This window comes from Balaenoptera borealis, assembly GCF_965194805.1.
Source record: "Balaenoptera borealis genome assembly, chromosome: 1".
NCBI lineage: Eukaryota > Metazoa > Chordata > Mammalia > Artiodactyla > Balaenopteridae > Balaenoptera > Balaenoptera borealis.
In genome coordinates, this window is record NC_138860.1 from 106,047,391 (window position 1) to 106,072,629 (window position 25,239).

The 25,239-nt window shown below is 40.3% G+C and overlaps 1 protein-coding gene and 1 long non-coding RNA gene across 7 annotated transcripts in view; one reads left to right on the plus strand and one right to left on the minus strand.

Annotated features, from left to right (window-relative positions):
- Positions 1 to 17,648, minus strand: part of CDC14A (cell division cycle 14A) — a 176,290-nt gene extending 158,642 nt beyond the window's left edge. For 5 of the 6 annotated variants that reach the window (XM_082384469.1, XM_082384467.1, XM_082384466.1 and 2 more), the window contains exons 1-2: positions 17,100 to 17,648; positions 16,199 to 16,289 (exon numbers count right to left, since the gene is read on the minus strand). In XM_082384469.1, the coding sequence (XP_082240595.1) occupies positions 16,199 to 16,289; positions 17,100 to 17,148 (140 nt within the window). In that variant the 5' untranslated portion in view covers positions 17,149 to 17,648. The remainder of the gene's footprint in view (positions 1 to 16,198; positions 16,290 to 17,099) is intronic. The other variant, XM_082384471.1, reaches the window with a different exon arrangement.
- The window catches only part of LOC309626461, a 200,530-nt gene that overhangs the window by 48,337 nt on the left and 126,954 nt on the right, over positions 1 to 25,239 (plus strand). The window lies entirely within an intron of this gene.

A 25,239-nucleotide genomic window follows, 5' to 3' on the forward strand; every position in this document is an offset into this window, starting at 1 on the left:
TTTTTTAAAGTAGTATTTAGTAAAGATATTTTCAGTAACATCAATGCTAATTTTTATTTTCATTAAAGTTACAGTCAAGTTTCAATTGTCTTTGGGAATAAAGGTTAGTATACGACTGAATCATAGTAATCCAAATAACTAGTGACTTCACCCTGCCAATGCCCTCCAGTTACTATAACCAGTCTCGTAACAGGGAACTATTTGGACAGTTTTGAGTTCCACCTCCTTTTATCTCCCTACCAGGACATTAAGTAAAAGAATTAAAAAGCAAGCACTGAAAGAACCAACATGAACAAAACATATATGTGGCCTACACTTCCTGGTTTTATTTATCACCTACTCAGTCATAAAGCTCATGTACCCTAAGTTCTAATTCCAACTATTCCACTCAAACCTTGCTCTCAATTTTCAAGTACCTTAAATCCAGTGGTCTTTTTTTCAGTTTCATTCTCCTTGGACTTTCTGTATTATATAACACCCTGGCTCGTCTCCTTCTCTCCACCCCTTTACATCTCCAGGATACACGCATCAGTCTGCAGATCATCTGCTGTCATGAATTAAACGATAACACTATGGAAAACAGACGGCTCCTAACCCAAGACCCAACATCAGTTTTTCCCATCTTCAGCTACCTGCTGGACTTCCCATCTATGGGTCCTTCCATCACCTGGAACTCAACCCATCTTTCCTTCAAATCAGCCCTCCAGGCTGAAAACATTTTGTTTCTCCCAGTTGCTCAGACATGAAACTTCCTATTAATTTAGTTCAAATAAATATTAATTTAGTTCTTATATATCAAATAAGCTACTACTCTAAGTCAGCCCTTCCTTTTCTATTCCTACTTCAGCAACAAAAGTCCAGATCTTTCTTCATCTCACATCTTCAGTGTTTTAATTCTCTCTCTCCTGCCCAGTCAACCTATATTCCACACTAGAAATTAATCTTTATAAAATCTCACTTCTCACATATCCTCTCACTGTTCAAAAATGTTTAATGGCTCTTTACTCCCTTCAGAATAATTCCTTGGCTCAGAAATCAAAGCCCTAACCATCACACCCCTAGCTTCCAGGCTGATCTCTCCTAATAGTTCCCATATGGAATCTTCATTCCAACAAATATATCCATTCCTCATTCTCGAATACTCCATGCATATTCTTAATCCAAGCCGCTGCTCAGATTGGTCTCCTTGCCTGGAATGCTCTCCTTTTCTCTTTCTACTACCCTCTAGTTTCCTCAAAATCCAGTTCAAGTCCTACCTCCTGCACTCACCCTAAGAGAAAACTAACCACCTTTCTCTCAAAGTTCCCAAAACTTATCATCTGAGCCACTGTTTTGGCCCACAACACATACTATCACATACTATGGATTATCTTATTAAGTGTAGATCCTACCTGGCCAGCTACAGTGTAAGCTTCTCACTCAGGGACTGGACATCTTGAGAATGTCCTGCTCATAATAAACTTCAACAAATAAGTCTTCATTATGACTATTTTGCTCATTAATGCCCAAATTCAATTTAGTCTAGACTATAAATTTACTAAATATCAACACGTTTTCAAAAAAAGCATCCCCAAAAGACATTTAATTTTTTAAATAAAAATTAGGATTTATTTAATTTTTTCTGCTACCCAAATTACACTACCATAGATATGTCATTACAAATCTGCCAAAAGCCTCTTGCCTTACTTAAGAATACTAAACTTCTATACTTTATCCATCTTAAACAAGTTGACAATATTTTGGCCCTTACATTCAAGGTAATGTGAAAATTAGCCGTTCCTGCACACAGGTTTCACGAGAGTAAGAGTAGAGTTGCCAAAAAAGGAAACCTGCAACGATTTGAAATGAAAAGTTCTTCTATTTCTAGTCCCCAGTGTGATGCTGTGCTCTAAGTATAAAAAAATACCCATGAATCCAAAATGAACTATGCCTACGACAATTACCAACCAGTTCAAGCCCTGTCGACAAAAATCCACTCAAAAGAACCAAAATGAAAAGACTGTACAAATAAGTATGTACCAGCACTGATTAAGGCAGCCTTGTTTCTATCACAGAGATTTCCTTATCCTTGGGTTATTGTAAGCAAAACTCAACTAATATATCTTATTTTTGCTACTTGAACATGAATATTGAGACATAGAACTTTAAAGTAAATCTGGAATTTTTAGTTAAGATTATTTCAGCTTTTTTAACCCACTGTGAACAAATTTTAGGAAAGCATAAAGAATTCAGGTCATCTAATTCCAGTTTCATACTAACCATTACAAGCCAACTTCAATTCCAGACTCAAAGCTGTTCCTAACAATAGAGCCAGCTTAGACACATGTACTTTTGGAAGCAACATGATTAATAAAGACACCTATTTCACCAAACACCATGAAAATAAATTGGTATACTCCAACAACACAGGAAAAAGTAAATCAAATACAGACCTCGTCCTTAAGTTGATCTGCACTCTCCAATATGGCAGCCACTAGCCACACGTGGCTATTTAAATTTAAATTGAAGTTAAATAAATTAAAAATTTAGTTCTCCCATCATATTAGCCCATTTCAAGAGTTCAAAAGCCACATGTGGCTAATGGCTACCAAGATGTACCATACAGATATATAACATTTCCATCCCTGCAGAAAATGTTCTGTGCTGATAGACAACACTGATCAAGATTTAAAAAAAGAAAGAAACAAAAATAACAAACAACAAGAGAAATATAAATAAATAACTTATTTAAAATAACTAGAGAAATAATCAAGTACCATGAGTGAGGTATAGATGAAATGTTTAAGGACAATGTCCTTCCCTTTCAGGGCCCCACATTTTTCCCAACAGTGAGATTAGGCCCTGGTAATTCTTGTCCCTTCCTGTTCAAGGGGGTCATATTTCCAGAAAGCCAGTTTGGGACCTAGGACAGGAGAGGGTGGAAAAATAGAAGAGGACCTAGTCCCCACTCCCCTTCACAGTCCCTCAAAGAGACAGTTAGCTCAGAGCATCAGATAGCTGCAGTGAAAGATGTATACCTCTATCTTGACCACAGCCCCAGGTTAAGGGTAGAAGAAAAACAAGCAATCTTAACCTAAAAGGTTTCTAACCTCACAATATCTTGAAGCTCAATGGGCCAGCGTTTATATCCTGCAAAAGGAGGGATGGCCTTCAAGTCACACTGAGAAATTCAGTCAAAAATTTTGCACAGCCAAGAGCAATTTAGAACATGTCTTCAAAAGTCAGAATTGTCACAGACAAATATAAAGCCAACAAACTCTATCTTAAGGTCGTTTTATATATCCTTTCCTTACAGTGTTTACAGTTCTAAAAATATATATGTATTTATAATATAGCTTTATATACATATAATTTTCTAACAAGCTAAATACATTTCTGAAAATGTCAAGAGCATTGAAGAAAAAATGGTCACAGCTGCTCACACCATGCTAGGTTATCACTGACTTAGGTATAATAAAATGCCATGAACAGAGAAGACACCCTCCAACAACATGCCTCTTTGTAAGAAACTTCCTCACCAGAGGCGGGGAAAATGGAAACACATTTACAGGCCAGACCATTAGCTAGAGGGAAATGTTAAAATACAAAAATCAATTGATAACAATTGAAATAACTCAAATATGCTAGAAGGTATAAAATATGTACTTGAGCAACTTGGAACCAAGGCAGGAGAATAAAAGAATTGGGCTCAGGGCGGAAGAGGAGAACTGGAAAGTCATGAACCTGGGGACAGTGAAAATGGGGAGGAGAAATGGCAGAGATAAGCCGTGTAGAGACACAATAAAGAAACCCGAGGGCTGAGTGGGCTCCTAAACCTGAGGTTAATGATACATGATAGTGTCTTCTCCATTCTGGCAATTCCCAGGAAGAGGCCCCCAGAGCCACAGCCAAGCAAGGGCCCCCACTTTTTCTAGGGTCGGGGGAAACTCATCTCATTTGGACAAGGAAAACCATGGATATATTATTTTATTATTGCAGGGTACCCTGAGCTTCCCCTCCAAATGAATGCACGAATGAACAAATGAATAAGTGTCCCTTATATATATATATAAATTTCCCCTTGTAAGGTTGGTAAATTATGGGTCAATACCTAGAATGAAACTCATGAATTATTAAGTGAAAAACAGTCAATCTGTCTTTTTATTCCATGAGTGTAAATAGCTAAAATCAAATTCTTCCCTGTTTTGATAGGAAATAAATGAAAAGAATTGGAGTCCTGCAAGTGGGGAGGGAAGGAAAGATAGGGTCATCTTCTGGGGAGAATGAAGAAATGGGACCAGAGCAAATGTTTACCAGGGTCACCCGCTACCCACAGAATTTAAGGGAAATAGAATTTGGGCCTAGAAGCCTTTCTGTTATACCCTACATGTCTAGCTCTTCTCACGAGATTTATGAAGTTTATGATGTATCATTCTTTTGTGTTTGGTTTTTCTAACAAACTCTAATTTAAGTGGGTCCATTCCTAGAGGAATCATTATTTAAAGCACAGTTGTACCTTATTCTACATATCAGAAGTTTCCTCTGAAAACTGTCAGCTCCTCAGCAAAAAGATAAACTATATTCCAGGCAATACTCACTGAACAAAATTTATGACCACCTACTCTGAGCAAGGCACTACAAGTTAACATAATAATCAAAGAGTGCTGACAATACAAGAAAAAAAATATGAAAAAATTCTGTAAGATCATTATAACGCATGCCAACTCTGCCAGTTTTTTACCGGCACTGCTGACATGTTTCGTCTATTCATTCATTCACTCACTCACTCAAATATTACTGAAAACCTGACTACCAGTCCCTACCCATAAGGAGCTCACCACCCAATGATAGACAAGTAAACATAATTACCGTTGATAAATGCTAAGATAGCAGTATCCTGCAAAGCACAGTGAGATGTGTGTGTATGTGTGTGTATGTACATATGTGCAAAATTTTGGTGAAATTAATCAGCACTGATCTCTGGACTATACACTACACCTAATATTTTCCCTATCACTAAAATATTATCAGCACCCCGTCAGTCTGATGATAAAGATCCTGTACATGGCTGAAACTCACAATGATCACGTTTCAAAAAGGCCTCAAATGCTCAGCAAACTTTAATCTAAGATCAAAGTACAAGCCTGAGTTTTTGCTCAAGTATAACAAACCACAGTCACATTGATGTCTACCTCCTAGGGAAGAGAGGCTGCACATCTAAGAAGCTTCCCGCTCCACATCAGTCACCTAGAGACTGATGGAAAACTAAAGACCATTGGGAAGCAAGGGGTTCGTGTCTCAGCTTGATCCCTCAAAGTCCCTGGGCTGATGTCTTAGCCTCTCTGGGACTCCACATCCTCATCTATCAATGAAAATGCTGAATTAGATGGCTTCTAAAGTTCTTTCCAGCTATTATATTATATTATATTATATTACTCTATCATATCACATTCCTAGCCATTATATATGACTATTATGTATATTATATATTATAGTGTATATATATTATATATATTATATTATATATTATATTATATATAATATATAAATATAGATAATATATATTATCTATATATATATTATATATAATATATATTATATATATTATAGTGTATATATATATAAAATAGTCTAGATTGTCTATGACTCTAGTTATCCATACAGGACAAACCATTCAACAGTTCAAATGTCTCTCAAAGGCTGCTCACCCTATCTGATGCACTCTGCCCTCTCAATGTGTTGGGTCTAGGTACAGAAGGCATTTTCCTCAGAGTGTCTCCTCAGAGAATAGAAAGAACCTCACAGCTTTCTTCCTGAAATTCACTATGCTTTCTACATAGCCGGAAAACAAACCCACAGTCCAGAGAGCAGCTTCATAAGGTAGGAACCTTCACATCAGTACTATTTACTTACCTATGTAAGGTAAGTAAATACCTTACCTTACGTAGGTAAGTAAATTTGTTGAGATCACAAAGGAAGGAGAGAATCCCAATATCAACTCTCACGCCTGTCCTTTGGTACATTATCTAGGTTTTTAGGAAAGTCCAGATACACAACTGGGAATATGAGGAACCCTTCTCCACTTACCACCTTATTAACCTGGGGCAAGTAGCGGGGCCACCTAAGCCTTCAGCTGCTGCTTCTGTAAAATGGGTTGCTGCTTTGCCTTAAAGCCAAAAGACAGACTAAATGATATCAAGGAACCTTCAGCACCAGGGTCTGTAATTCTGTAACTTCCCACTTTGGAGTAGGTCAATTAATTAAACACCCCCTTTGACTCTCAAACTAATGTAAACAAAAGAAGACTTTTTCAGGAATGCACTGGCAAGATTAAAATTCACTCCCACAGAAACATTCTCAAGCAGTGGAAATTAACCCCTTTGTTTAATGGCAGGTATTGAAGGCAAGAGGGCTATGCAGGCAGTATGCATGTGACTTTGGTAAAAAAACAGAACGGGGACTGATCCCCTTTACACAAAAGACTAACCTTCCTCACATGTCATAAAGCAAGTGAGGTCCTGAAAAGGAAAATAATTACTCTAAAACCTGACAATGATCACATTACCTCTCTAAGCTCTTGGAAGTAAAACCAAAACCCTCAAACTTGTCTGTGAGGCCCAGGGTGATGCAGACCCTACCTATCTCTCTTTGGGGCCTCATTTTGCACCATTCCCCCCATTTTAGTACTAGTAAGCTCCAACCAAGCTGTTTCTTTTAATTCCTGCCTCAGGCCCTTGGTACTTTACCCTCCCTGGCCTAATTAACACCCACTTATCCTCTAGGTCTCAGCTCCAGTCACACTTCCTCAGGGAATTCTTCTCTGATCCCTCCCCGACCTCCGTCTTCACCCCACTTCACACACACACACGCACACGCACATGCACCCCTTCACGCTGCAGGCCAGTTTTCATTGTTATGTGCTTCCAAAACCATAGGTCTTTCCTTCAGAGAACTTACAAACAGTCCTATGTCTAAATATTTGATTAATAGCCTCCCTAAGCCTCACTGGACTATAAACTCAATGAGAACAGGGTTGGGTTAAAATTTGCTCATTAATGTCTCCCTAGCACCTGGCACGGAGATGACTGAGCAAATGAATGAAAGATTGACATGGCTGGTTCATCTGCAAAAATACCGCCTTCTTCCATTTAATCCTTCTAAGCTATACACCAGGTCAAATCTGGGAAAAGATGTCAGATATCACGTTTTACTAGCTTTGGGTACAAAATTGAACTAAGTAGACAAAATTGACAAAAATAACCTAAGAAGGAAAGGACAGTGAGGGCGATGGAGAATGGCGAGGTCATCCGCCTCTCTAGAGCAGGGAGAGGTTGGGAGCACCCACCTCCACAGTCTCCCCCACGGCCTGCATCTTTATTACTGGCTTCCTCCCAATGTGACCTGCTCCAGAAGTAACCCCCAATCTAAAAAGACTCACCCCAACTAAGCGCCATCCAACTCCTTTTTTGCTTAGCAGCCCCTTCAATTCTATCTGAGAGTTTTGCCAAGTTAAAATCATTCTAAACCTTTACTTTTGGGTTTTCTAGAGCTGTAGGCAATCTGCTATAGGCCATATAAAATAAAACACATTTGACACTAGTTAAAGCATCTGGCAGAACAGGAAAGGCACTATTTTAAAGCCCACTATTCACAGCTCCCTAGAAGAGACCTTTTAACCCTTTTCTTTATCACACACTTAGAAAAAAATAAAATGTTTTTAGCATTTCAGATTAATTCAGCTGCAGATGATCAATAATTTGATTACCAGGACTAATATAAATGCTGTATATATTCCACACTCTCTTAAAAGGAAGATAAATGTATAGAATAAGAAATCAGTTATACAAAGATCCCCAATTCAGAAATCTCAATCTGGAATAGAAGTGAGAATCACAAGTAAGCCAAAAAACAAAGTCACATTGTTTCTTCTAAAGCCTGTCACAAACCCATGCCCTTTAGCGATGTTTATAAGACACTCTCAGACTCACTTGGAGTCTATTTAGCCTTATTTTGTATAAAATGTGATATCTAGTTCCTATGCCCATAGTATATTAGACTCATCAGACAGATCATAGGCAGGAGGCAGCTATTGGCAGCTGGTACATTGATAGTAATGTCAAAAGCTAACCCAACAGTAAGTATCACCTAGAAAGTGCTCATTGTAGCCATCAACAAAAACTGACTGAATAAATTAAAACCACTAAAAGACAAAAGACATTTAGCAGGCAGGCACCATCTGCTACATAAGCAGAGATCCCTTTATTCCTTAGGAGCTCCTAAAACTATCCCTGAATTACAGTGAAACTGTACAACCAATGTATTCATAATAATAGAGTCTGAATATTACAGAAAAAAAAGCAAATCATAATCAGTAAATTCTTTAACAAGGCAAAAATGTACATTCATTTTAGGAAGGTTTCCATAAATTACAAAACTGCTTTGATATTTTAAGATGTGATTTTCTAACTCTTTGTAGAAGCTGCCCCAGTGAAATGCCACATTCCCAGACAAGATAAATGCATTACAAGAGTATACCTATCAAGGAGAGCAAATCTGAAATAAACCATCTTTTCTGGTTCTCAAAAGAAAATTAAATTTTATAAGAAAAGAAGAAGTCCAAACTAGCAAATTCTTTAATTTGTCAATAGGACGTGATCATCTTTAAGACCAAAATATTAAACTAATAAATTAATAAATGAAACATTTTATTCAAAAACTCTAGTTCACACAAACTATTTTCCATAAAGGAATTCCCTATCAATCACAAATAATCGTGATCCTTTACCAAATGTTTCCAAGTTGTCGAGGACTGGGACTGTTACATCCTTTAATAAATACGGCAATATTTTTGATGGTTCTCATTCAACATCTGATTCTTTGGTGGTCCCAGAAGTATTCAGGTGATTAACAAAACCAACTTTTTAAATGTAAAAAAATTTTTTAAAGAAACAATGAATTCCACACTCAAGCCCAACTCAAATCAGTGAGCCAGAAAGGAACTTGGGATCAGCTGTCCCACCCACCTCCCCAGATTTTAAACAAGTTAAGTATCTAAATATCCACAGCAGACACTGTCTATTTTCTGCTGAAAGATCGCAAAACACAAAGACTCCTCTTCTACTTTCATTATAGACCCCCCCCACTTTTTTACTTCTCTTTGCCATCCCCAAAATAAAACAAGGCAACAAAAAAGGCAGCTCCCCCTTCTGATTTACAGACATGGCCTACTTTAAGGTGTCCCTTTCTCCCAATCACCCAAGTCAGAAACCTTGAACTTAACCTTCAATTCTCCCACCCCCTCATCTGGTCAGTCCCAAATATAGTCACTCCATCCTCTCTAGCCTCTCCCCCACCGGGCCTTTCTGTTCCCATTGCTACAACCATAAACCAGCCTGGCCACAGACAACAGACACCCCACCTCCCAGCCATGGGGGTACTTGCCCTAAGCAGAGCTCTGCTCTGTCTCCCTGTCACTCATAAACCAGCAGAACTGAGATCCAAACAGCTTTCCATAAGCCAGTCCCCAACCATGTTTCCAGCCTCACCTGTGACCTCTCTGCACTGCAAGTATTTTGTTTCACCCGACAGAATCTTGCTACTCCCCAACACTGAAATCTTTCTTTCTTTCCTCCTTCTTCACTCACTCATTCATTCAGCTAAAATTTCTTGTACACCATCTCTATGCCAGGCACTGTGCTGGGTACAGGGACACAGTGGTGAGCAAAAATAGGCAGTACTCGTCCTCACGGAGATCATAAAATTTACTCTTTTGCTCTTACACACCCTTCAAAAGCTAGTTCAAATATCACAGCCTTTATATCTCTTCCTTTCTTAGATTTCTAATATGTACATTTACAGCTCTTGTCATATATTGCCTTGCAGTGTGTTGTTTCCACTTCCTTCTTTATGTATCTGTGTGTCCCCAAAGCATCAGCACAGTGCTCTGTGCCAAAATCTATCCCATCTAAATGTGAAGTTTCCTCTATTTCCAACCACTTACCACTTTCTTTCAAATTCTGCTTTTTTCACTTCCCATAAAGATGTGTCAAGAGTCTTTTTTTCTTTTTCTTTGTTTTTTAAGCACAAAGGTGTATTAAGCTGTGGCTAAGTAAAGGTCATTTACTTTCAGCTTTGGAATGTGTTTATGAACAGACAAATGAGAACATCTGATGTCTTAGGGATCTACTTCAAACACAATAATGAAGCCGCCCTGTGGTGACTTGGCCGACAAAGAACTTGGACGGCAGACAGCTCCTCAATGGACTCTTGTACAGTCCATTCGGATCCCTCTCTCAGGCTGCCCGATTAAGACTAGCCCTGTCAGTTCTAACTGAGTCCTCAGCACCTCCGTTAAATTTTGCATTTTCACCAGGCTTATCTCAAGCAAACTGAAAGAACTGAGTAACAATTTGTCCTTATGAAGAGCAGAGACTGACTACCCACTGTGAATGCCTGGGAGGTCAAAACAGCAAATATTTAATAAATCAATATCCTGAAAGTAACAGTGGACTCCAGTGGGTCACGGAATTAAGAACTGACCAGTGAATGTATACAGATATGTCTATTTCCTTATCACGTACACAGCATAGTACTCTTGGTTGTGTACACAGGAAGCACACGCCTAAAACTCATGTGTTCAAAACAGAGAGTGGAAAAAGTGGCCCTGAACAATACTGGGTTATTTCTGCAAGGTTAGGATGGGAGGAAGGAGAAAAGGGGAAGAAAGTAGAAACCTATACCATCTTTTAAAAGCTAAAGAGTTTTCCAAGTTTGTAGGAGAATTCTATACAGAAATCATTACATTTTACGTTACACCAGTTAAGCAGCAAGAACATTTCACCAGACAGCCTGCAAAAAGTTTTCACAGGCTTATAAAAACTGGGCTTCTTTTGTTCTCATCTCTCCTATTAATATATAATGATAATTAACTCAATTTACTTTCTCTCCCCTTTTTAGGCAGGGCAGTCCACTGAAAGGAGAAAAAGCAAAATTACAGCCACAAAAGTGGAGCCGTGGAAAAACATTTTAATTACTATCACACATTCCCAGATACAGCCTGTGCACAAATTTGTGCACACAATGTCAGCAGCACATTTATTGCCAAAGCCATAACCACCCAAGTTAGAAGGGCCACGTGAGCCAGGGAGGGGCAAAGCTGTTCTGCACCCTCCCCACCAACCTCAGGCTCAGGACAACTGGGAACTTGCTGGAAGCATAAGAGCAAGACTTCATGGCAAATTTACTAGCTCAATGACCTTAAGCTCTACATAATCCTCTCTGGGCCTCAGTTTCCTTATCTATAAAGTGGTGACAATAATAGCACCTAACTCCTAGGGTTGCTCTGAAGATTGAGTTAATGTGTATAAAGGATATAGAACATTGCCTGTCACAGGACTATAAATATCTGTCTATATCATAGCAATTTATAATGAAAGCTAAGGTACCAAATGATGGCCCTAAGGCTCTATATAAGATCACATATCTGTGTATGTATACATGTGCTTAGATGGCATTCAGCTGTCCGTTAAATAAACCTACATTAAATTTAAAATAAAAATTGAAAAACCAAAAGTGTTTCTTCCTACCTCTATCTAACCTAAATATCCATTCCCACAAGTACTTCCGGGCAAGAGAAGTTTTTCTGTATTTCTCTCAAAGATGTCCTAGGCTCGCATTTCAACTCAAACCTATGCTACAGGCTACATAAAAGAAATCATTCTTCTATAAATTACTTATCTAAAAATTCCCGGTTGTATTAATATCCGGCTGCTTTAATAAAGTTTAAATGAAAATTGAACATTTTAAATTATTTAAATCTTCAAGTTAGCTAATTAGTCCTCATTAGAGGCTGCTCATTCTTCCATGCTAAAACATTTGGTGAAATCCTTTGAATCGTTTCAGAAACTGCTTACTATTCAGTCCCCAGAGTATGACTATGAAGGGTTCTCTCCTGCATTTTCAATACCTTTCCTTTGCAAACACAAGGAGAGAAGAAATGAAAATGGACAAGACCTTTACACTCTCCTTTATAGCAAACTGGCTTTCTATGCATAAACATCCAACCCTACACCCATCACCATTAAGAGGGGCACACAAAGGTTAAAACAATTAACGTATTTGATTTTGCTAACTTTTGAGCCAAAAAAATTTGAGCCAAGTTATGAAAAGTAAGCCTCTATTTAGATTACACGGCTCAATTCCAAAACCAAAGAACTAGCCTTTCTGGAGGGTTGTACATTATTTGTAGCTTAATCAAATACAGACAAATCTTTGAAAGGCTCCCTTTTTATGGGGCTATTTTTTTCTCACAAGTGTGTTAGTCTATACGCTGATGTTAATTCTGATCTGTGAAATCATAAACCAAGGACAAACGTATGCTTATTATCAACCACATTTTACTAAAACTGCTCAGGCCTTTATATTAATGTGATAAATTCTGTTTAAAAATCAAGGAGAAAATTCAGACTTTCATTTCTAAGAGACAGCCTGACCTCATAAGACCACTTTGTTAAATTTTCTCCACCAGCTTCTCAGAAGCTTGCCATTTCAATCATAATGCACTGATGTCTTTCCATAACTAAATAAACATCTGCACAAAACACAGCTGTGTCCAGAACGCCCACAGCCTAATATTTAAAGAGTCTACTTCCTGATTCAAAAATAATAGTTGCATTTCCAGGGTGATAATTTAGCCAGAAAGGCAGTATTTCACTTATACATTCAGCAAATAAGTACACAGATACAGGGCTGTACAAGGCCCTATGTGATTATGTATACTAATATTCCCCTTTCCTTAGAGACATATACAATCTGATATGATAGTCAAGGTTTTCCTCACCATAAGCCATTCTCCATAGAAGAACCCAGATGTTACTCATCCTTCAGGGGCTTTATAGTCTCTCTCATTCAATACCTCCCTGAAGTGGAGCTGAAGGGATGGATTGCACCACTTCTGTCCCTCTCCCCTTTCTTCTCTCTCCTTCAGCATTTGTCCACCTCTTTGGCCGCTTATTTCCACCTCTTTCCCTTGCTCCTCTCATCCTGGTCATGCCTATGAAATACAGGCCTTGAAATTTTCCCTTTCTCCCCAGAAATCACATCATTCTCACGGCTTTATCATCTCTTTGGGGAAAATTCCCAAATTTAAGGACTTCAAATTTATGTGATATCCAACACTGACGTGCACATCCCTTAAATTCCTTAATTCCAACCTGACCAACATGGAATGCCTGATCTCCCCACTAAAGCCAATTCTTCTGCCCTACTTCTTATTTCAGTCAATGGCCCCAGCAGGTTCACCATGACCCAGGCTGTCTTAAAGACTTCTTTGACCCCTCTCTTTCCTCAGCACCCCACCAACCCACCCACCTGATCTGTTGCCAAGTCACATGGATTCAGAGCCCTTCTTTCCACCACCGTTGCCACCAGTCCTAATCTAAGCACTTATTTCTCCCCACTGAACATTTCGGAATTTTTCTAAGTGGGCTCTACCTCCTCTCTAATCCATCTTGAGTGATGATAGCATCATATTAATTTTTTGAGAGAGGATATATGTACTCTGGAACCAGAGGGTTTGGTTTTAAATTCCAGGTCTGCTACTTCTTACTTTTGTGACCTTGGGCAAGTTACCTAACCTCTCTGTACCTCACTCTCATCGTTTGCACACTAAGGATGGTAATAGTAGCTGCCTCAAAACTGTTGTGAACATAAAGTAAATTAGTAGTTGTGGGGCACCTAGAACAGCATCTGGCATGCATTTAAATGCTCAATAAATGTTTGCCATTATTTGCAGTTAGCACAGGTCCAGTCATACCCTGGACTGCCCCCAGATCCTCAAGAGAGTCCCATGGCATACCATGCTGCATTCAATCTGCCCAGCTGACCTTTCAGCTTCATATCACACAGCCCCACTTGAACCTGTACACACACCAGGCAAATCGGCGGTCTTACTATTCCCTGAACACACGCCAGAGCCTCCCTCCTCATCCTCGCTGTTCCCACTTCTGGGTTCTCTCCTCTCATATCTCTGTCCATCCCTCAAGCCAGTCTTAACTCCTTCATGAAGCCTTTTCTGAACCCCTCAACCAGAAGTGCTCCCCAATGCCCATGAATTCCTCCCAGCACAGGGGTTATGTTACTCTATGGCAGTTATCTTTTCTCACTGTCTTACTGCAGTCCTGTCTTTCTCCCTGCAGGTTTGGAGCTCCTTGAAGGTAACATATGCATCCATCATCCGTGTATTCACTACATCCTCTAGCCCTGTGAAATATGTTGAGGTGACAAAAAAATGGAGTTGTGGGTGACCAGAACCATAGCCACTACTGTGGCATAGTAGTTAGGCACCTCAAACAAAAAGAAGTACACACTCTGCCCAGACTGGAGTCCTCATCATAGTTTAGAATGACATCAAAACTCACAATATAAATTGGATGGCCTCTCCAGCAAGTCTTTCTTTACAGGACACCAGAAATACAGTAGAATCAATATAAGAAGAATGTGATTTGTAGCCCTATCCTAAAATGCTAACATTAAAATCACACAAAAAATTTTCCTCATATATCAATATTAGAATAAAAAAACCACTGAGTGCTGTGTTTAGTTGACTAGACGTAATTTTCTGCTAGATCTACCATCTAGCAATCCCAAGAGAAGCAACTTAGACCTCAACGCCTGGAGCGTGTTCGGTGACATATTAACCTCTGGCACATCACTGAAGAATTAAACATAATGGCATATACACAGTCCCTACCCTCGGACTCATGAGAGGTCCCCAAACCCTACACCCAGAAAAGAGGGTGACAACAATGCACATTCACAACAATAGAATGAACACTCCGTAAACACTGCTGGCAGTGACATCATCCAGGTACCAGAGGTCAGGGAGCAGGCAGTGCAGGACTCCATGCTATCTAGGAGCAGAGCTGTAATCTGACACCAGGGATTTAGACCTCTTCGCCCAGCAACTCTGGGCATTCATGAGCAGCAGCAAAGGGCTCTTTCATTCCCACTTTCACTTCAGCCATTCAAGAAGCATCCTGTTCCCAGCACCACTAAGAGAAATGTCCTGAAGACATCAGTTTCAAGAATCCCTATGATGAAGTGAAATTAAAGAATGTTTTCCCTCAAATAAAAGATATGCTCTTGAAGTTCGAGAATACTCTCACTCTTCCAATACCTGGTGGCACCCACAAATCCTTTGGCAGAACTGCCAAAATCCCTCTTAACGGGACAAGTCCTAGGAAGCTTACTAAGTAACTATGGTTCATTTAACTATGTTCATTTAATTGCATGTTTGGTTAAGAAAACAAAGAAGTAAAATTAAATGTTTGTTAGAATATATTGGACTACTCTGAAACACTAGCTCTTTTAATAAAAGGACATAATTAAGTCAACTCAGCCTTCTTATTCCTTATTATATGTTGCTTTTATTAAGTAGAGATTTATCTCTCTTTAATTAAGTTTTTACTATACTATATGATATCTTTTTCCTGTAGATCAATGGTCTTTCACAGAAAACAGTTCCCTACTTGTATCTTACACTCTCAAATCCTAATCCCACAGAGGCAGAGTAAACAAAGAATGTAAATTAGCACTTCTATACCACTTCCTCAAAGGCAAAAATAATAATACTGTGAAGCTTGGGGCACCCAAATAAAATAACTCAATAATTTACCACACTGATAAAATCTTACTCATAGATATGGCTTGGATACAGCTATCTCCAGCTAAGTGAGTCCCACTTTTCAAATATGAGCTGCACAAACACAGACATCCTGAGATACAACAGAAGCCTTGTGAACTGTAAAGCTGAAGCACCTATAATACGCACACTGCCCTGTACTCTGTAGGTGCTCCAGTAAATACTCCATGACTGATTCACAGGCCTACTACAGAATCTGGCAAGGACAGAGGGTGCGTCTCCCTGGTCCTGCTCTGGAGAGTGTTAGGAATCTACGGTTGCAGTTTATTGTGGTGGTAGGAAGAACTAATATAGATAGAGGTCTAAAAGGAATGAGGTGACGATAGGTTCAAATTATGTTAACTTTCCCTGCACCTCTCCCCAAGCATCTGAGTCTAAAGAAATTGGATTTGCTGCTTGCACCACTGGGGGAAGGTGAATAAAACTGCCATAAAGGTGCATAGCATTTCCTCACCAAAGAGCCAACAAACTAAATGGTTGAGAAAAAAAAGAAAAAAAGAAAGAAAGAAAGAAACTTACTTTTCATAGACCAGCTCCTCATCGATGGAGAAATAGTGGGTATTTACTGTGCTTTTTGGTCTATTCCTTAAAGTAGCAAAATATAACCGATCTGAAAGACAAGTTTAAAAGACAGGAGAAAACATATGAGAAGTAGGGAAGCTGGGGGCAGGGGGGGTTGCTAATGCAACAAGATCAAAATAACAACCGCCACCCATTATTTAAAGACCCCATTAACACATGGAATTCTTGCAGAGCCCTGATCTCTCCCACAAAGCGACAGAGATCCAAGAGCATACCAGTTAGAGAAGCGAGAAGAGGGCCCGACTGAGGGACTCAGCGGTGGGCAGAGCTCCCACATCCCCCTTGTTCAGGCCAGAGGGAGCAGGTAGAAGCTGAGGGTACCCGTAGCACTGGAGATGCAAGTTTGGTTCAGAAATCTCCAGACCTCAGCAGCTGCGAAAGGGGAAGGGAGAGGCCAGAGGCGAGCCTCTCCCCTGCAGCTCCGGAGACTTCAAGAAGAGGAAGGGGGGAGAGACGGGGTGTGTGTCTGGAGATGTCCCGAAAACCGAGTCCAGCAGTAGTAGGATAAAGGCAACCGAAAGGATCCCCCGGAGCAGGATCCGCACGAGCCGCTGCATGCAGGAGCCCGGGCAGAGGCCGGCGCTGTCCCATTATCGGGCGGGGAGGCCTTCCGAGGGTGCTGCAGAGGGAACGAGGGACGCAAGAAAGACAGAGAAGCCGGAAGCAGGGGGTCCTCGGGGAGAGGATAGTACCGAGAGGGGACGAGAGCCCGCGCAGCGACCGCAATACGCTGGGGGCCCAGGAAGAAGCCAGAGACAGTGGTTGGGACGTTGGGGCGAGAAGTGAAAAGAGTTGGGGGCGAGGGAGGGTTGGAGGATGCGGGGCGGCTGCTCCTCACCTTTCATGAACTCGCAAGCCCCGATTAGTTCCCCTGACTCCGCTGCCATCTTAAGAGAGATACGCACGGGGGAGGGCTGGGTCCCGGCCAGCTGAGGTCACCCGCCCCCGGGGGCTTCCCCACTGCCCAGGAGCGGGGAAGCTTGCAGTCCCGAACACCGAGTCCGCCCGAGAGAGGCAGCAGGCGCCGACGGCGGAGGCGGCTGGGGGGTCAGCGCGCAGGGCGCCCCGGGGACATTCCGTGGGGAACCCGAGCACCCTCCGAGCGGGGCGCACACGCCCCGGTCCGTGGCCGCTCCGCTTCGGACCCGGCTGCTGCCGCTGCTCCGCCGCCGCCGCCGCGCCTGGGAAACGCAGACCAGCTCTCACGGCCGGGCAAAGTCTTCCCCCGGCTCCCAAAGGGATCATGGAGGAGGAGACTTCTGGCCCCGATCGCGCCCGTGGCTACTCGTGCGGCAGCGGGCAGGACTCTGGTGCCCGCCGGCTGGCAGCAGCTGCTCCGGCTCCTCCTTCGCCACCTTCTTTCAGCAGCAACTCTTCCTCCTCCTCCTCCCCCTGGGCCCGCCCCCGGACCTTCCTCCCCGCCCTCCCTCAGCCCCCTCCACTTTCACGGCTCCGCGGCCATCCCTTAAAGGGACAGCGCCGCTCCTTTCTCCGCGCCCGCCCAGCGCCCCAGTTACCAAGCGCCCCGCGGATCACTAAGAACCGGTTGCTAAGGCTTTGTTGCCGTCCACCAATTGCTGTACAGGAAACGCGGCCCTGGGCCATGAGGATCCGGGCGGGGCCTCCAGACCAGAAAGTTATGAATGAAACGGTGGAGTTGGGAGTGGTCCCGGAGGGCACTGCAGCGGCTTCGCAGGCAAGAATGAGCCCGCGCCCCTCCGTCTTCTGCACCCACTTAGTCTTCCTAGTCCAGATTTTTCTTCTCTGTCTCTCTCATTCTCTACCTCTCTAGCCCCACTCACCCTTGTTCTTCTAAACTCTTGCATGCGCGCGTGCACACACACACACACACACACACACACTCTTAAAGATCTCAGAACTCCGTGCCCCACCTTACCTATAGCTAATCTTTCAACCAACCCCCATCCTCACCACTGACGGATCTCTATCTTTATTAAAAAAAGAAGCCCTACCTCCTAGCTCAGAAGAACACCTACTGGTTTCCTCTACACATATTGGACTCTGAATTAACTTGTGCTTTGTTCTCACTGGGTAAAACGTTCCCATCCGGTTCCCCACGTCCTCTCATTTGGGTTGCCGCTGTGGGCGCAAAATCATCACAAATACCTAACCTTTATGTGGCTCTGGTCCCGGAGGGGGGCGGGGCGGAGGAGCGAGGCCAGCCGGGGTGGGGGGGTGGGAGGGGAGGGAATAGGGGAGAGGGAAGAGGGCCACTTGTCCACGGGGAAAATTATCACAAAAGAATATCTTTACACAGTCTTAGCTGAAGCGCTGCAGGGAGTGGTTCATCTCAAAGAAGCCCTTGACTTGTTTCTGTGAGGCTTCTCGTACAGCTCGAACAACTTTAAAGCAGGGTGCCCTACCGGCGTGCCTAATTAGAGAGCAGTCCCTTCCATATGAAAATGGCGCTACAGACCCATCACCGGAGGAGCATGCGCTCTGAGTGGTTTCTCCAGAAACAGACAGGGATTTGTGCCAGCCTTCGGTTTCGCAGTCGTTTGTTTACCTCTTGGAGAAAGGGGGCGCGCAAGAGAAAGAGTCCACGGACTTTGAAGGAGCGCTCTGAGGCCAGCGAGTAAAGCTCAATCTATTGGTCTCAACCCGTTAGCTTTGCTGGCTATCCAAAAAGCTAAAGAGCCACAGAAAAATGATAAACGAATATTACTTAGATATTCAGGAAAAATATTCTGAACATATCAGTAATTCTAATCGAACATGCCCTTGCAAGACAGTTAAAAGAAAACCTATCATAACATCCAAATCTTTAAACTCTAAGGTAAGAACCATATAAATTTAAAGCTGGAAGAATCACTAAAGACGACCTCCTACCATCCCCTAATCTTCCCACGAGGAAAGACTACCTCAAAAGAGTTTTTAAAACCGTAAAAGTCCTGAAAAGATGAGTTGTCATGAGTGTTCCACTCTGCTGAGATGCAGTCCATGTTTTCCAGGCCCCCGGCCATGGCTGTGGAATTCTAAAGAATGAAGTATCTCTAAATGTATTGTCCACACTCAACAATTCTTTGAATTTTGCCTGATATTTACTCCCACAAATCGTGTGTCAACAATCATGTTAGCCAATTCATATTATTTTGTTGAAAAGTTCCAACTGAGACTTTATATGTGACAGTTATGGAAAAGCAAAGTGTATGAATGTCTCAGTAAACTTACCCACTTTGTTTAAAAAAGCTAATTCAATGATGGCAATCTATTTCCAAATTTGATGATGTAAAATTCGTGTAGAACCTAAATTCACTTAACAAATTTCCTAACAACTTTTCATCCAAGTGTTTGTATTAGAAAAACTGCTTTAGAAAAAGAAGCCCAGGTTCTCATTCAACGCATAAACTTTTAAATTTACTAAGTAAATAGACTAATGAAAATAACTCTAAATCTATACGTTCAGAGAAGTCGATTTAATTAAACACCTCTTGTTATTTTCTGAAATGAATTTACAAAAACATTTTCTTTCATATAATTCTCCTGCTTAGAAATTTTGGTCATGAGGAGTGAATTATAACCTGAACAAATAGAAGTCCTTAAAATTAAGAACTCAAAATGAAAAAGTTTATTTTTCCTTAGCATATTTACAATATGAGTATTACAATGAAATTTTTGAAGTTGTTAAGACTTAATAATGTTTTTTTTGAAGCTCAATGAAAGGAAAATAAGTGATTGTCAGTATAATCAAATCTCTCTAAACCAAAATCTATACAACCTAAATGGTATAAAAAAATCCTACAAGAAAAATTATGAACAAGATAGTGTGCATAGAGCACACATACATGTCAAGGTTCTAATGAGATCATAAAATACTATATTCTCTCAATTATCATGAGGTCAGAGTTCCTATTGGTTGTAGTTTCATAATAAAGGCATGATTTCACAGTCTATGGAGGAAGATAATGGAAAAAACTTTCCAATCACTCAATATGAATGTTAGGAACTGACTTTTATCTTAAACAACAATAAAGAATGGTGTTGCACACATAAAGAAAATACTAGGAGAGTAAAGATTTCACTCAACTGCAGAAAGGGAAGGTAATGTTATACAGAGAAATTTAGAAAGTATGGGGCTTCCCTGGTGGCGCAGGGGTTAAGAATCCGCCTGCCAACGCAGGGGACACGGGTTGGAGCCCTGGTCCGGGAAGATCCCACATGCAGTGGAGCAACTAAGCCCGTGCGCCACAACTACTGAGCCTGCGCTCTAGAGCCTGCGAGCCACAACTACTGAAGCCCTCGCGCCTAGAGCCCGTGCTCCGCAGCAAGAGAAGACACCGCAAGGAGAAGCCTGCGCACCACAACGAAGAGTAGCCCCCGTTCACCGCAACCAGAGAAAGCCCGTGCACAGCAACGAAGACCCAACGGAGCCTAAATTAAATAAATAAATGTTTTAAAAAAGAAATTTATTAAATATAGAAGTGTCTCAAGTTTGAAAATGACAACATTTATTCTAACTCTGCAAACGTAGCTTGAATCCTGCCTCCAGTGCCCTGAGGGTAGTCTGCAGCCTATGCTCATGCACCTGGAGAGCTAGAAAACTCACTGCTAGAGGCAGCTCTAAAATATGTTGTCACCCTCTGGTTCTAATTCTGCCCCTTAAGGCTGTGCTGAACTCCCTTAGTTACTCTTGCATATGACAACTCTTCAAAAATGCAAAGGCAGCTCCCTTGGACCACTTCTTCCCCCTTGGTATTTCCCAGATTAAAATCTCCATTTTCTTCAACCTTTTCTTAAATCACATGGCTTCAAGCCCCCTTGCTGTCCAGTCACTCTCTTTTCCAATTTGTCTGCATCCCTCATAAAGTGTGTCCCAGAACTGAATGCAGGCCTGTGGTGACCTGGTGTGACTAGTTCTGAGATCAGAAAAAAAAAAGCACTGATGAAAATTCAGATGGGAACAAAAGCACTGAAAAACATAAAAGAACTAAGTTTTATTATTTAGTTGCAAAAAAGAAAATATTCTCTCGTGGGAAGAGGGGGGAAAAAAGTTGCTCGGGATAGTCAAAGCCCTGACAGCTGTGATATTTACATAGTCTATTCTTTTAAAATTATCTTCATTTCTCAGAATATTTGACTTTAACATGCTCTTTTAGTTGTTTGTTCAGTCATGATGATGTTATCTAAGCAAATAAAAGGGAATAAATAATACATATTTTGAATTCTTTCTAAAAATCAATTTTCAGTTTAACTATGAACCAAGGGACAGTAGAAACCTACACTGCTGAGTAATTTGAAATTCAAAGTAATTTGAATTGTTTAAATATCTTGATAAATTGCTTATATAATGCCAAAAATAATTTAAAGCAGCTTTTAGTAAAATATATATGATAAAAAGTCATTACAAGCCTGTCCCAGTCTCATGAGAATGTATACAAAAGTGAATAATGGCAGAAAACAATTGAGGTTTATTATTATAGAGTATTATTATATTATTATATATTATATTATCAATTATATTATATATTAATTATATATTAATATATATTATATTATTATTATAGAGTATTATTATTATGGAGTATTATAATAGTATTTTTTAAATGATCATTCTTTAGTTTGCTTTTACAATTAAAGATTCACATCCAGAACGAGAATTCTGCCCTTGTTTTTCAGCTCATCTACTCTGCACTCATCCTGTTTGTAAAAACAACCTTCCCAAAGGAACCCCAGGCCATTATTGTTCTCCCCTGTTCCTGTCAGTATCTGATTCAGGAAACTTCCTTGAAAAATGGGGAAGAATGGGGTTTTCTACTTTATTATCATCACTGCCAAATATGTTATACATGGATTGTTGAAAATCTGAGTGCAATAAAAGGAATAGCAACCCCCCCGCCAAAAAAAAAGTCATTACAGTACAAAAAGAATACCAAAAATTTGTAGACAACATGACTGCCCACAGATGCTAAGATCTTGGCCTGACCCAGCCATATTCTGCATCACACTAATTCTGTTTAAGGATTTCAAGCCAGAATCAAAGACAGTAAAAACCAGAAGGGACCTGGAAGATCAGCTAGGTCCAGTTTTCAAACAGACTCCATGGAGTCTAAGGTAGCAAGAGACCCCACATGGGGTTGGGGGTGGAGAGGGAAAGATGAGCAGGCAGGGCTTTTACAAAATATTTCATTTGTAAAAGATTATGTGTCAAAATAGAGGAAAGAAAAGAGAAGAAACTGAGGTCCACAGCTGGTAATCAATTTTCCAAAGTTAGGTAGCTGATTGGTGGTAGACTCAAGACCAGTATTCATTATTTGCTCTAATACCAGCAATCTTTTCTCAGTTTTCCCCTAACTTAGCTTATCTAACATTGTTTAGTTCATAGGTTCTGATACTTTTGAGATGATAAAGTGTCAAGCAATATAATGTATATTAATAACTTTTTTCTTCAAAATTTTAGAGAAAATGATTTAAACTCAGAATGAAAAAATAAAAGATGCTTCATTATCTGCCACTGCTATTATTGTCATGTGGCTTCTATAAAAATCTGAATTATTTTTCCACTCCTGTGATTTATTAATAGTATACCAGCGTTCTACAGAACACAGCTTAAGAAATACTGTTTTAGTGAACATTAAATAAAATAATTCAATAATCATCTCATCCTTGACTAGTGCAGCCAGGAAAGAATGATGTAGTTTTAGAAAGTAAAAGAAAGTTCCATGGGCAGGTCAGTATACATACGATTGCTCAATTTATTAACCACTTTGCTACATTTTTCAAATAGGCTAAAATGCGGTTTTTAAATTTACATAATTTATCCATCTACATTTATCTATCTGTCATTCCTACTCTTTTTGGAGAAGAAATGAAGAAGTGAACATTTTTTTCTCCAAGAATATATAAAATAATATTCCTCACGCCACTCCTTGCCCTCATCACCACTGCCTTAACTTACCACCACCCCTTTACCATCGCCCTGTTAAGAAATATCATTAGTCAGCTCACGTTTTAATCTTGTTTTCATGTTCACTCCCACATGCACATCTAATACATGCCCCTACTATACTCTGTATATGTTTCTATCAGGAAAATAATCGTTGAGTTTTATCAAAAACCAAGCAGAGCAATTTATACCTCAGGTCTCACATCAGTTGCCTATGAGGTAGGTACTATGATTACTCCCATTTTACGGTTGGGGAAACTGCCACAAAACAGATGCTTACGGAATATTTGGAGAATAAATAAATAAATGAGTAATTAAAATGTTGGGAGTTGATCTCTACTACCACGCTCTATTCACATTGTCATTTCTTACTTATCTTTCCTGCAGTTAATCTTATAATTGTATTTTTGTCCATAATTATGAAAATAAAAATGAATTTCAAAGTTAAAAAAAAAAGGTTGGGAGGTGAACTTATGTGAATCGCTTGGACTTGTAAATTAGTTATATCTGTAGCCTAGAGTAGTGGAAAAAATACTGGATTTATAATCAGAAGCCTGGGTTTCAGGCACCGCTCTATCACCAACTGTAAGCATTATCTTAGACTATTTCCTCTGGTGTTAAATGGAGATTATAATAATTTCTAACTCACAGGAATAAGAGTAGAATTAAATAAGACTACCATGCTGTGATGCCATTGTATACAAATATTTGTTATTAGTGTTAAAGCCGATATTAAATACTAAAATATTTCCAAAATATGATGATCAGAAGCCTCAAATTATATATATTTGGATCTAGGTATCGTTACTTAATTTACTCCTAGATTAAAAACACAAGCAAACTATTTCCAATAGCCAGGACATGGAAGCAACCTAAGTGTCCATCGACAGATGAATGGATAAAGAAGATGTGGCACATATATACAATGGAATATTACTCAGCCATAAAAAGAAACGAAATTGAGTTATTTGTAGTGAGGTGGATGGACCTAGAGTCTGTCACACAGAGTGAAGTAAGTCAGAAAGAGAAAAATAAATACCGTATGCTAACACATATATATGGAATCTAAAAAAAAAAAAAAAATGCTTCTGAAGAACCTAGGGGCAGGACAGGAATAAAGACGCAGACGTAGAGAATGGACTTGAGGACACGGGGAGGGGAAAGGGTAAGCTGGGATGAAGTGAGAGAGTGGCATGGACTTATATATACTACCAAATGTAAAATAGATAGCTAGTGGGAAGCAGCCGCATAGCACAGGGAGATCAGCTCAGTGCTTTGTGACCACATAGAGGGGAGGGATAGGGAGGGTGGGAGGGAGACACTAGAGGGAGGAGATATGGGGATATATGTATATGTATAGCTGATTCACTTTGTTATAAAGCAGAAAGTAACACACCATTGTAAAGCAATTATACTCCAATAAAGATGTTAAAAACAAACAAACAAACAAAAAAACACAAGCAAAATATACACTCACAGAAAAGCTCTTTTAATCAACTGAAGACAATTCCACAGGATACAAGTTAATGTTGTCTTTCATTTCTGATTGCCTGTGGCATGGTACTGTCCCTAGAATGTGATTGGGGCCAACGACCTCATTCAGGCATCCTCCATGGATTCCTAAATTCCCCTGCTCTGGCTCATGTTCTTTCAATCATTCTGTTCCAGAAGCCTGGAACACAAATGTTGTTCCCTCCGGTTCCCATGGTGACCCTTGGTGCCCCTTTGGAATCCCAGGTTTTCTGGTGCTTACCCCTGTGCAGAAACTCCAGGAGAAAATAATTTCAACAAACTAATGGGAGATCCTTGGTTTTCATTTTTCCAATCACAAAATGGTATACAGTTACTGAACAGATTCCTGATGGTTGTTCTTGCTGCTGTTGTTGTTATTAACACCTATAATTGTATTGATTCCAGTGGGAAAAAACACACAATATCTTCTGTGTACCAAGCCTTCCTGCATGAAGATTCTATGTTATTCTTCAGATTCTATCTAAAGTATAATTTGGACTTGTTAGTGTAGGATAATAACGATATGAATAATGTGCACACAAACAAAAATAATTTCTGCTTA